At 54.8% G+C, this 13,200-nt stretch overlaps 1 protein-coding gene across 3 annotated transcripts in view; it reads right to left on the bottom strand.

Annotated features, from left to right (window-relative positions):
- Positions 1 to 33: 33 nt before the first annotated feature.
- The window catches only part of SPTBN4 (spectrin beta, non-erythrocytic 4), a 54,299-nt gene continuing 41,132 nt past the window's right edge, over positions 34 to 13,200 (bottom strand). For all 3 annotated transcript variants that reach the window (XM_036746130.1, XM_036746132.1, XM_036746131.1), the window contains 14 exons: positions 12,837 to 13,115; positions 12,292 to 12,422; positions 11,624 to 11,828; positions 10,775 to 11,155; positions 7,338 to 7,582; positions 6,887 to 7,025; positions 6,663 to 6,747; positions 5,883 to 6,079; positions 5,085 to 5,794; positions 3,973 to 4,066; positions 3,290 to 3,564; positions 2,116 to 2,289; positions 1,605 to 1,647; positions 34 to 617 (listed from right to left, as the gene is read on the bottom strand). In XM_036746130.1, the coding sequence (XP_036602025.1) occupies positions 456 to 617; positions 1,605 to 1,647; positions 2,116 to 2,289; positions 3,290 to 3,564; positions 3,973 to 4,066; positions 5,085 to 5,794; positions 5,883 to 6,079; positions 6,663 to 6,747; positions 6,887 to 7,025; positions 7,338 to 7,582; positions 10,775 to 11,155; positions 11,624 to 11,828; positions 12,292 to 12,422; positions 12,837 to 13,115 (3,120 nt within the window). In that variant the 3' untranslated portion in view covers positions 34 to 455. The remainder of the gene's footprint in view (positions 618 to 1,604; positions 1,648 to 2,115; positions 2,290 to 3,289; positions 3,565 to 3,972; positions 4,067 to 5,084; positions 5,795 to 5,882; positions 6,080 to 6,662; positions 6,748 to 6,886; positions 7,026 to 7,337; positions 7,583 to 10,774; positions 11,156 to 11,623; positions 11,829 to 12,291; positions 12,423 to 12,836; positions 13,116 to 13,200) is intronic.

Raw genomic sequence — 13,200 nt, 5'->3', positions numbered from 1 at the left:
ATTTTGCTCTCCCCTCCCCCTTCCCCAGCTCTGACCCAAACTACTCTCCCTTGTCCCCTCCCCCCGCCTCATTTATTGCATAAAAAAAAAAGAAGAAGCCCAAGACCCTGGGGAAGGGGCAGGAACAGCAATATGGCTTGTGAGGGCAGGCCTCCAGCAAGGGGCCGATGGCATGAGGGCCCCTCCCCCATCCTAGAACACTTCTCCCCGGAGAGTCCCCCTTCTTTCAGTGTCCAGGTCTCTCTATGCCCACTGGGCAGAGGAGAGGTTCAGGCCTGGGGGCATCTCTCCACATCACAAAGGGAGAAGGGTGAAGTTTCTCCATGCCCAGGCAGGTGGAGGTGGGGAAGGTGGAGGGGAAGACATGTCTGTGTGGTTGTCAGGGCCCTCAGCATGGGCACGCCCACTGGGGTAAGGCCTGGGTCCATAACAGTGCTGGAGACCCTGAGGCAGGGTCACTTCCGGCGGCCACTAGCTCTTCGGGGGGCCGGGCCCTCTGGCCTTGGGTTAGCCTCGTCAGTGGAAGATGTGGTGGGCAGCGTCTGGCTCCAACGGGAGATCTCCGCATGCTCCGTCACTGAGCTCTCCACGGCCTGGAGCCAGCCCTTCATCTCCTCCTGGGAAGGTGGCAGGTTGGCATTGGTGATGGTGGTGTTGAGGCCAGGATGGAGGCCTGGCCTAAGCCCTGCTCTCACCCTTGCCCCCATGCCTCCTACCCAACTGCAGAGCACAGACTTCTCTCCTAAACAGGGCTCCAATTTGGGGCCCATGTGCCAGAAGGGGGAATAAGGTGACACAGTGAGATTGGGGGTGACAAAAGGGGGGCAGAGGTGCCCCCAGCAACCCCTCGCAGACACATCCTAAAGAACTAAGAAGAGCGGGTAGCCATTGTCCTGGCACCCTATCGCCACAGACCAGGCTCCCTGCCTCCAGTCTGGCCTCCAACCCAAAGATGCCAACATCCTTTTCCTAATGCACAAGTCCTACCATGCTGCTCTTCTCAAACAACTTTAGTACGTTGCTCTCACATGAAGGGGTAAAGTACTAATTTGCCAGCCTGGCATTCAAGGCCCTTCATAATGTGAATAAAACCTCCCTTTCCAGTCTTGGGCTCCTCCACCCTCTCTACTTCACGCAAACTGTTTCCCAACCCTGTCCTGCCCCATGCAGCCCCTGTGCATTCTTTAAGACTCCCCTCCCAGGATTCTTTTCTTTCAAACTCAGCTCTTGATCTAGAACGAAGGACAAACAACCCTGAAAGTGCTTTTTCCCACCTCCAATATTCAGATTGCTTTGTCCAGGTCTTCCTTGGTCCCCTGTCACATTCTCTTATTTCAGTACATTTCAGATCATTCATTTCATTCATTCAAAAAGCATTTATTAAATGCCAACTGTGTGCCTCCCCTCATAGAATATGAGCTCCCCTAGGGTATGACCTATATTGTTGACTATTTTGTATTCCCAAGACTGATGGGAAATAAATGGTTGTTGAATCCAATGGTTGAATTAAACTCGAGCTAATGGCCCTGGCCTTGACTCAAGTGAGAGGACTAGTCTTAACTCCCTCTACATCCTCCTGTTCTTAAACGAAGGCCGTCTCTTACCTCATCTTTGGCCTGGAGAAGGAACTCGCTGCCATCGTGGGTCCTGGAGGGAGGGATGGGGAGGCATAGGTTTAGGGATGCCAGAGGCAGTCCCCTTGGCCAGTCACCCACCACCCTGAACCAGAGCCTGGCAGACTGTCCCGTTCAAAACCTGCCCAGCCTTTAATGCCAGACTCAAGAACCGCATTTCCATGAAGATTTCCTCAATTACCCCACTGGTGTAATGAGTCTCACAGCATCCTCTGAACCATTCAAGGGCACTTAGGAAATATCAGGCATCATGGTAACCTGTTCGTACCTCATCTGTTTACTAGACCGTAAACTTCCTGAGGGCAGGGGCTAGAGGAGTCAAACTCTGTATCTCTGCCCATGTTTTCCACATAGCAGACACTTAATAAATGCTTGTGGAATGACTGAATAAACAGCCCAAGGGTCACTTGGAGCTGAGTTTAGGCTAGAGCCTGGGTCTCCTGCCCCCCTCCCTGACTCTGGGCTGGTCTGGCAAGCTTACTTGAGTTTGAAAACATTCTTTTTCTTTTTGTAGTCACTGGCCACCTCGCAGATGGCATTATGCAGGCTGAGCAGGGGCTCTCCTCCATGAGTGCCACCTGATGACGGGCCTTTGGCATCTTTGTAGAAGCCTAGGTCCCCTTTGTTGAGCACACAGTACAAATTCATCCACGACCTGGGAAGAGAGGGTAGAGAGAAGACCTTGGCAGGCAGAGGCCCTGATCTCAGCAGGCCTCAGCTGGAGCTCTTCCCTGCCTGCCTCATCAGCCTCCTAATCACCTAAGTTAGCTTCCCATCAGTCTGGCACAAATCACCAGCTACATCTTCCCCCCCAATCTAAGCCTGGGGTTCTAGACCTAGGTTCTTCCCTGAGGCATTTTAGAACACAGGATTCCATGATGGGGGGAGGGGGAGAAATGGGAGTGGTGAGTCCTAGCCCCCTAGTCATAATGGAAATCCCAATCTCCCCTACAGAACCAGGGACAAGGAGATTAGAAGGGGCCTTCAGAGGGCATCCTGCCTACACCATTCAAGCACCCCACCACCACCACCCGTGAGTGGTGAGAGAGTGAGCACCCATCTGTAGGGAGAGCTCACTGCCTTTCCAGGCTGCTCAGCATCACAGAATTTTAGAGGTACGAGGCACCCCAGTGACATTCAAAAAGGAAGCTCCATGGTCACCCACCTGAAGCGGGGACACCCAGACTCTGCTACATCCCCAGACCAACCTGGTCCACTTGGAAACATCTCTCATTAGAAATGCTTCCTCAAGTCAAGGTTGGAAACCTGTCTCCCTGAAGCTTCCTGAGGGGAGGGGGCGGTCAGGGCCCAGGGATCAGGGTCATCTCTGCTCAGCCAGCCTTGAAGGAGTTGGCTTCGTGAGAGAGACCAACAAGGACTTAGTGACAGGCTGAACGCTGAGGGGATGGAGGGAGAGGAGGCTTGGGGAGGGGGGTGGTATTGAAGCTCTGAGGACTTGGATTCAATTGGTCCTACCCATGATTCACACCTTAGAAACTCCCAAACTGAGGGAGTTGGGGGCAAGGCCTCGCCTTAGGCTTCCACTTCCTTTTTGGGGGCCCCTATGCCCACTTGGACCACGCAGCTCAGGATGCCTAGAGCCGATGGTCTGGTGCACTTCCGCCGGCCCCCCCATCCCCTCCCCCCACCTTCACCTGTTGGATGCCTTGCGGTTGGGCCCTTCCAGCTCTCTCTTACGAAGCAAAAAGCCTTCTCGCTGTACGGTGTGGGTAGGTGGTGGAGGGGGCGGGGCACTGGTGCCCTGGGCTGGGGCTGAGCGAGACCTCCGCCCAGCACCACCTTCACCACTGGGATCCCGGGGCCGAGGACGTCGTCGGGGCTTGGGCCGGTCGCGGGCACGGGGTCGGTCAGGCCGGGGCATCCGCTCAGGGAATGAGGGTGGGAGTTCCCGGGATTGGGGGAGCGAGGGCTGAAGGAGCAAAGGAAGCCTCATGAGCTTTGAGGTTCTCCCAGGTGCCCTCTCCCCATCCCCAATCAGGATTGCCTGGGCCTTCCAATTCAAGTCATCAATCCAGCCCCCTCCTTGTATAGATGGGAAAACTGAGGCTGGGCGGGGGGAGGGGAGGGAGGCAGATGGACCGAAACCAAGTGTTCTGACTTGGAGAGGGTTCCCACCCAACCAGGAGGGAGCAAAAGAGAGAGTGGGCTGTAGGGGAGGCAGGTCTGGTCTACAGACCCAAGCCTGTCATGCTCAGGCCGACTGAGGCGCAGTTTCTTTGGCCAGCCCAGGCATTGTGAGTAGGGACAGTATTAGTCCCTGAGCACTGAGGCCTCCCTGCACCCATTCAGCCCTGCCTCTCTGGGCTGTCTCATTTACCCCTGCAGTGGCAGTGGCGGTGACATTGGCTAATGGCCCCGTGCTTGACTCCTTTTCCTGTAGCTGCTCGACGATGTCAGCGAGGGTGGCCTTCCTGTAGGAGAGGGTTAGGGGTGGTCATGAGGGGACAGGGACGTGGAGCTCTAGCCCCCTGCGCTCAGGGGTGGGACCCAGCCTCCTGCAAAGCTTCACCTTTCCTGCTTCTGCCCCCCTCCCCAGCTGCTAGGGTCTCCCCTCCTAAATTAGCCAGTATTTAGTGGGCTGGCTTGTCTTTGGCTCTTCAGCCCTCAGAGCCTGATAATGCTTTTTATCTTGGCGTTTTGGATCAATTTAAATATGTCTGAGATGTTTCCTCTTTAAATAATGTAAAACTCTGTATATGCCCAGCGCCTGGCACTTAGTAGCCTTTTAAATAAATTCGGATGGATGGATGGATGGATGGATGGATGGGTGGGTGGGTAGATGGATGGATGGGTGGGTGGGTAGATGGATGGATGGGTGGGTGGGTGGGTGGATGAAAAGCCCCATCCTGACCTTACACAGCGGCAATGCCTGGTTGCCCAGGTTTCAGACATCCTGACATCAAGGACATCCTGACATTAGGGATGTGACCCCAAAACAGCCAGTTCAACCCTAAGACACCTAGGAGGGATCTAGCTTAATCGTCAAACCCGGTTCTATTCTCTGATTTGGAGCCTCAGTTCCAGTCCTGGGATAAATGGAGAGACATGGGGTGGGGAGCAAGGAGAGATGGGCTGAAAGGAAAGGTGCCCAGTGAGGCCAAGTGAGTGCAGGCTGGGGATACAGAACAGGCCCAGGGAAACCTCAAGCCAGCCTCTCAGAGTGCCCAGTGCTCTCCACATTTACCCGTGGAATCCCAGAGTGTCAGAGCTCCTAGGGAGATTAGAAACTTACTCTTCAGATAAGGAGGCACAGTTCAACTTTGGGGAAAGCGACAGGGGCAGGACAGACCAGGAACCCGAGCCTTCCCTTCCCCAGGTGTCCAACCCACCCCCTGATAGGCTGCCTGGCACAATTCATCTTGGGGGAAGGGGCGGGGGCAGGGCCGACCGGGAAGCAGAGACCTTCCCTCCCCCAGGTACCGGACTCACCCCCTGGCAGGGTCCGCCCGGGGGGTCTCCTGCTCACTGGACTCTTGGCGCTCCAGCCTCCTCTCTCTGCGTTCCCTCCGCCTTTCCTGCTGCTCATAGCGGCCCAGGGTGAGGCTGGCAGTGGGCTTGGGCTCAGGTTCGATGGACTCTTGCCTTTCCGGATGCCTCTCTGCTCTCCGCCGGGGCAGTTCCTCTACCCGTCCCACCTCCAGCTCGGTGGATACTTGTGGCTCGGGTCGGCCCCGTTCCACTGTGACCTCCACTGGGGCTGCCCCTCGGGACTCGAGCCTTTCCCGCCGAGGTCCAATGGCCTCCTCTGCCCCAGCCCCACCCCCGGCCCCAGTCCCAGTCCCAGTCCCAGCCCCGGCCCCAGCCCCAAGCCCAAGCCCAAGCCCAAGCCCAAGCCCAGACAGTGCTTCTCCTGTGCCCTCATGGAGCCGGTCAAGCCTCGGCTGTAACCTCTCAGGCTTTAGTCCCTGACGCACGTAGCCGACCCTGGCTCGGCCTTCAGCCAGAGGCGAGTCCAGGCGGCTGGGGATGGCCAGAGGCTCTGGGCTCCTCCTGCCCAGTGGATCCAGGGCCCGTTCGTAGGGCCCGGGCCGCAGCAGGGGCGCTGCCTTGGCCGCCAGCTCCGTAGGGTCCCCAAAGATCTTGCGGCCCAAAAGGGGCGTGGGGGGCTGCTTGCTCTGCTCAGCCTTCAGTTTTTCGATCTAGAGAAGGAAGAGGGAGGCTGTCAGGCTGCCCTGCCCCCGGGGGCCATGTAGAGGCAGGGGAAGGAAAGAGGGGAGGAGGGCTGACCGTGGTGAGGCGTCGAAGGGAGCTGAAGCGCTCTTCCCAGGCCGCCGCTGCCTTGCGGAAGGCCTCGTGCCGCCGGATCAGCTGCTCCACCTCATCCACGCTGCTGCCCAGCTCTCGACTCTGTAGCAGAGGCTCCTGGGCATTTAGCCAGGCATCAGCCACCACGGCCTCCTGCGCAAACTGGTGTACCTCCAGCACTAAGTGGGGTATGGGATAGGCGGGAGAGAGGGAAGGATGGGGGGCTCACTTCCACCCCTGCCCCCCCACTCCAGAGGGGGTGAGATAGGGCTCCATGTACCTGACCCACTCCAGCCTCCCTCATCTGGTATCCCCTGGGAACAAGAGCCTGCCAGTGGCTACCAGTGGGCATCAGGTGATGGGGCCAAGGGCCTGCCCTGTAGGTAGGTGAGTGTAAGTGTGGCTGGCATCTTCTACTCTGATGCTTGACCTGTGCCCACCTGAGATGGCACTAACACTGGCCACCACCCCCAGAAAGCCTCCAGGTCAGGATGCCCCTGGCCTCTGTTCATTATAAGCAGTGCCCCCAAAAGAAGATTTTCCTGTTCAACACATGTTTTGAACCCTTCTCTATCCACCATTGAATACCTCCCACCCCCATCATTCTATCACTATCTTCACCCTCTCCCCCAGCATGGAGCAGGCATGCACAAGGGGCCTTCACCCATTCTCCCAGCATGGAGCAGGCATGCACAAGGGGCCTTCACCCATTCTCCCAGCATGGAGCAGGCATGCACAGGGGGGCTTCAGAGGTCCACTCACTCTGCTGCAGCCACTCCCAGTGCTGGTCCCACTTCTCCATCATCGCCTCTTTCCGAGACACTAATTTATCCAGCTGAGCCTGGATCTGCAGGGGAGGGGGGTGAGTTGGGAGGGAAAAGTCAGGGGAGGGAGCAAAGTTCCCGGGGATTCCCCGTCTTCCCCATGTGCCCCAATCCCTGGTGCAATAGTGGGGGGTCCCCCTCACCCCCCCGGCCCCTCCCCACCTCATCTGCCATAGGGCTCTTGCTAAGCAGCAGGGAACGGCCCAGCTCCAGGCAGGAGGCCAGCTCCGGGCCCCGGGCCTCGATTTCAGTCTTCAGGCCCTGGTGATAGTTCATTAGCACCTCCACCGATGACACATCCCTGGGAAATGGGGAGGAGAGAAGGGCTCAGGAAAGGGAAGCCAATTCCCACTTGATGGAAAGAAAGCACACTAGTCATCAGAGTTATTCCACGGTGAAGTAGGCTGCTTCAGGAGATGGGAAGTTCCTATTACTACGGGCCACTAGACAACTGAGTCAAAGATTAGAGGATTCCTATTTAAACTGGACTAGCTGATGGCTGGGGCTTGACTGTGGAAGACTGGATGAGGGTGGGCTGACCCCGGGCCCTCCCTCTGACCCTTGGTTTGGCCACTGGTCAGTAGGAACAGGAGCAGGGTGGGAGGGCCCCCACCTGGGTTTGTCAGTGGCCCCGATCTGGCCCATGATGCCTTCCATCCAGGTCAGCAGGTCTCGGGCCTGACTGTGGAAACGCAGGGCATCCGCCGTGGAGCTGACATGCAGCCTGGCATCTTCGCAGGCGGCCAGCAGCTCCCGCCAGCCTTGCAGAACTTCCTGCTCCCGTCCTGCAATGGCCTCAGCGTGCTCCCCCGCATACACAGTTCTCAGCTGGGCCGCCCCCTCCTGTAGCTGCCGTACCTGATAAGAGTTCAGGCCTCTGCTCTGACAAGGCCCTGGGCTGGCTGTCCAGGGAGCTGTACTCTGGTGCCACTTCTCACCCTGCCCTGCTGTGTGACCCATGGCACATCCTGGGCTCCCCTACCCACTGTGTCCACTCACATGGTACCCAGGGAAAAGGCAGCACCCTTGGTGTCGGAAGAGACCTGGGTTCTAATATCACTTTTAGTGCTTTACTAGCTATGTGACCCTGGCCAAATGACCTAAAATCTCTGAGTGTCCATGTCCTCTTTAAAATGGGAATAACATCATAACGTGAGAGGCTGTTGTTGAGGATCAACAAAATAACATAGAGCACTACACAAATGAGTAATTCTTGTTACTCCTTATTCCTGGAATGTTTTCTCTCTCTATGCTTTAAAGCCCTTAAATGCAAATGCCTTCCATGAAGTCACCAAAACCTGAGTTCAAATCTTGCCTCAGACATTTATTAGCTGTGTGACCCTGGGAAAGTCACTTAACTACCTTTTCATTGTTCTTACACCTTACTCCCTGATGCATCCACCCTGATGCAGTGACATTTGCCTCCTGGCTGTTCAGTGAGCTGGAGGCTTGCTCTCTCTCAATTCTGGGCATTTCCTCTGGCTATCCCCAAGTCTTAGAACCAAGTCCTTCTTCACTTTGAGCACCAGGACCTCCCTTACTTCTTTTAAGATGGAACTAAAATCCCATCATTTACTGGAAACATCCCCCAGCCCCTTGTAATTCTAGTGCTTTCAATGGTTGAACAAGTGGTATATGATTGTAATGAATTATTACTGTGGTATAAGAAATGAGGAGCAGGCAGATTTCAGAAAAACCTGGAAAGACTTATATGAACTGAGTGAAATGAGCAAAAGTGAAATGAGCAGAACCAGAACACTATGTACACAACAGTAACATTGTTAACAACGATCAACTGCGAATGACTCAGCTAGTCCCAGCAATACAATGATCCAAGACATTTCCAAAGGACCCATGATGAAAAAAATGCTATCTGCCTCCAAAGAAAGAACTGATGGAGTCTGAATGCAGATCAAAGAAACTACTTTTCACTTTCTATATTTTTTGTGTATGTTTTTCCCTTTGGGTCTGTGTCTTCTTTCACACCATGATTAATACAGTTACATGTTTTGCATGATTGAACATGTGTAACCTGTATCAAGTTGCTTACTGTCTCAGGGAGGGAGGAGGTAAGTTGGGAGAAAAAATTGGAATTCACAAATTTTTTAAGGAATCAGTGTTAAAAACTATCTTTACATGTAACTGGAGAAAAAATAAAATATTATTTTTTAAAAATTCTAATGCTCTCCTTCTGTTAATTATCTCCTACTTATCCTGTATATAATTTGCTTTGTATCTATTTGTTGGCATGTTGTCTCTCCCATAAGACTGTAAGCTTTTTGAGGGCAAGGACTGTCTTTTGCCCCTTTTTGTATCCCCAGAACTTAGCACAGTGCCTAACACATAGTAGGCACTTAATAAATGTTTATTGGTTGACTTAACCTGTCTGCCTCAGTTTTCTCATCTGTAAAGCAGCAATAATAACAGCATTTGCCTCCTATCATGAGGGTTAAAGAAGACGGTAGTTGTAAAGCCCTAAGTCAATGTTGGCTGTTACTATCATTACTATTATCAACATTATAAGTCTTTCTTGCTCGGCTCCAGGTTAATAACATGGTTTTCCCTTGCATGTTATGCAGTCCCCTGGTCTGGCCCTCTCTGGTGCATTCATTCTAGCACTCTGGGTATTCTAGTGACCTCTGTTCATGCCTTATCCTTTTGCCAGACTGGGATGTCCCCAGGGTCACCTGCCCCAAGGGGGCCTGGCACTGTCCTCTGCACACTGGCAGAACTCAACATCCTAGAACACAGAGACAGACAGATGCCTTCTTCTGCCCTTCTTTTGGCCAAAACGAGGCTGGGGCTCTTCACAGGGATCTTGACTTGGTAACTAGGGGAGACACTGATGTGGCAAAATCCCCAGCCATCCCTGAGCAGGCTCCCCTGGAGAGGAACTCAGTGGGTACAAGTCGGGAGGCTTCCTGGGGGATCCCTACTCTGCAGTCTCAACTTGGCCACTAAAACCACCTCCCTTGGGCTACAGCCAATCTGAACAGGTACAGCAGCAGTCGGTCAGCTTGGGAGGCTCCAAAGCTCTGGGTCCTGCCCTTGGCCTTAAGGCATTTCTTTCTTTATTTATTTTTTATATTTTTTTTTTGCAGGGGGGAAGGCAGCAATTGGGGTTAAGTGGCTTGCCCAAGGTCACACAGCTAGTAAGTATGTCAAGTGTCTGAGGCTGGATTTGAACTCAGGTACTCCTGACTCCAGGGCCGGTGCTTTACTCACTGTGCCACCTAGCTGCCCCATGCCTTTAGGCAATTCTGTCCAGGTTTGGGTTTGTTTACCAGGGCCTGTTTACCAGACAACTGATCAGGCTGCCTGGACGTCTTCTTCTGGGACTGTAGGACAGAGAGCTGGGAGGGACCCTGGAGAATAACTAGCCCCACCTTCCCTCCCTTACTTTATAAAGGAAAGCAATGAGGCCAGAGAATGAAAATGATTTGTACAAAGTCACACAGCCCAATAATAGCAGGGCTGGGGTTTGAACTCAGATGCCTCTTATTTCAAGGCTTCCATAAGGTTATTAACAACTAAGCAAGGTGCAGCTCTGTGGTATAGTGGATAGAACACTGGCCCTAGCTAGAGTCAGGAGGACCTGAGTTCAAGTCCAGACTCAGATGCTTACTGGCACTGTGACCCTGGGCAAGTCACTTAACCCTGATTGCTTCAAAAAATAACAATGAATCACATTCCTGCAGGAGGGATACTATTATTCCTATCCTACAGAACAAAGTGAGGCTCAGATGGGAAGAGTGACATACAGCTGAGATCACAGGATGGAGAGCTAATCCATGCCTCTCCTCCCCTCTATTTCAGAGAGAAGGAGTTTGGGGGAAGTGACTTATCCAAGGTCACACAGCTTGGATGTCACTGAGCTGGGATCTGGATGCAAATCCTTCTTATTCCAGGCTTACTTACTTACTGTCACCATTTCTCTGCTGCTTTAAGACTAAAACAAAACAAAACAAAACAAAACCCTCTGGTATGCTACCCCCAGAAGGAAGATAATGTGGGGACTGTTATTCCCACTTCTGAGCTCAGGAGCCTCACCTGGGACACAAGCAGCTGCAGGTCGTGCTCGAAGGCCCTCAGTGCCCGCTGCATACTGCCTGCGTTGGACCTAGGCTCTGGAGGGGCCGTCAGGCGGGGCAGCCGCCTCCGCTTCTCCTCAATCTGGCTCTGCAGCTCGCGGGAATCGCTGAAGAACTTGTGCAGCTCCCGAGAGGCGGCCAACAGCTGGGCCCGCGTGCCCATGAGCTCCAGCAGCTCGGCCCAGGCCTCGTTGAGCCCATCCTTCCACTCGGCCATGGTGGCCGCGGCCGTGTGGCCACACTCGATCAGCTCGTCCACCATTTGGTTCACGGCAGCCAGCCTCTCCCGCCCGGCGTTACCCGTCTCACTGGCAAACTCTGTGAATTTTTCTTGCAGGACCTGAGTGGGGATATAGGGGTGGGACTGGACTTGGTCATCTCTAAGATCTTTCCCAGCTCTATGCTCTCTGGAGCTCCCCTGTCCCCCAATGTCCAGGCAGAGGCAGAGGCTCTCTGAGCCCTTCCTGACTCAATTTCTATTCCTAGCCTAGGACCCTCTCAGGGGAACATTCTCGCATAGTCACTCCCTTTCAGGTGAGATGGCATGACTTGTTGGATGTTCTCAGATCCACTTCTCAATCTTCTCCTCTTAGCTCCCAAGGAACAAATCCTAGAGTCTTGGTATTGGCCCAACTCTGGGTCCCAGCTACCCAAGTGCCCACCAAACTTTCCACTTCCTGATCTCAGACCTGTGGGGCCCTGCTCATCCTCTGCCTCTTCAAAGGCTGTGTTCAGACCCTCCATTCTTCCTCTCTAGCTTCCTCCTGGGGATCCCTGCCAGGTTCCGCCATCCTGAGTCTGCACTTACTGTGACATGCTCAAAGTCCTGGCCCAGCTCCGGGGAGCCAGCCACCACCTCCTTCTCCGCAATCCAGTGCTCCAGCTCGTCCACCTGGCGGCTCAGCTGATACAGCCAGTACTGCTGTTCTAGGCGCGCCCGGCGTTCTTCTCCCAGCTCCTTCAGGGCCACGTACAGGCGGTCCACCTGAGACTGGCGTCGGCTGATCTGCTCACTGCAGGACAAGAGGCATCAGGGGCTGGAGCTAGGAGGGACCTCCAGAGGCCAACGAATCCTGAGGAGGGGCAGCTAAGTGGTGCAGTGAATAGAGCCTTGACCCTGGAGTCAGGAGAATCTGAGTTCAAATCCGACCTCAGACACTTGACACTTACTAGCTGTGTGATCTTGGGCAAATCACTTAACCCCAACTGCTTTGTCTCCCCCACCCCAAAAAAGTCCCGAGGCTCAGAGAGGTCCCACAGGTGGTGGCTTAGGTGGAATTTGGATTCAGGTTTTCCTGACTCTGGGAACTGCGCCCTATTCACTGGACCATCCAGCCCAGGATGTGGGGCAGGGTCTTTGTTTCCTCCTTCAGGGACCCCACCCCTGCCTGGGATATGTCTCTCTAGTCAGGAAGCAGAGCTACATCTCCCCTTCTACGTGCAAGGTCTCTGATGGCTGCCAATGACCCTGCCCACCTGTCTGGGTGCCCCATCTCCAGCAGGGAACGGCATTGGCGGGAGAGCTGGGCGATGCTTTCCTCGTAGTTTTCAATGCTTTGCTCTAATAGCAAATGCTTCTTCAGGAGTTGAAGTGTGCTCTGCTCATCCTGTGGGCCCAGAATAGACAAGGAGGTGGGTGGGTGGGGACCAGACCACTGTCCCACTGCACCCTCCAAAGGGACTAGGGAAGGGATCTTAGAGACCCTCATTTGACAGATGAGGAAACAAGAGAGTCATAGGATCAGAGGTCTAGAAACAATCAAGTCCAAGCGCCCCCCTCCATGGCACAAAGAAGGAATCTGGGGGTCAGAGAGGACCTCGTCCAGGAGCACCCAGCTAGGAAGTATCAAAGGGAGAACTGGACCCAGCTCTTCCTGACTCCAAGTCCCACACTCTGAGCCATCCTTTCTGAGGCTGTGAAAGGGGCTGTAATGGAGGGGGGGGGTGTCCAGCTGGCCTTCTCCAGGTCCCCAGAGGCCCCTCCCTCCGGCCGGCCCCAGGTGAACCTTCCCCGGGCGAACCTTGCCCGTCTCTTCGCTCATCAGCAGCAGCTCCTGCTCCCCCAACCAGGCCTCCACCTCCGACATATCAAAGTAATACTGCTCCACCTGGAAGGCCGCGTCCAGCACCTGCTGCCGCCGCTCGGCTTCCTCCTGCAGGGAGCTCCACAGCCCCCGAAGGCGCTCCAGGCCCTGGCTCACCACCTCCGCCTCCGGGCTGCGCAGGGAGGCCAGGGCCCCGGCTCGTTCCAGCACCTCCTCCACCCGGCCTCGGTGTCCCTGGATGTCCCGGCGGAGGCTCTGACACGGGGAGAGAAGAAGACCGAGTGAACACCCGGCCCAGGCTCAGCTCCTGGCCACAGACACAGAGCTAGCTCAAGGTCTT

This window comes from Trichosurus vulpecula, chromosome 2 (genome assembly GCF_011100635.1).
Source record: "Trichosurus vulpecula isolate mTriVul1 chromosome 2, mTriVul1.pri, whole genome shotgun sequence".
Taxonomy (NCBI): domain Eukaryota; kingdom Metazoa; phylum Chordata; class Mammalia; order Diprotodontia; family Phalangeridae; genus Trichosurus; species Trichosurus vulpecula.
This window is presented reverse-complemented; position numbering and strand designations above follow the sequence as displayed.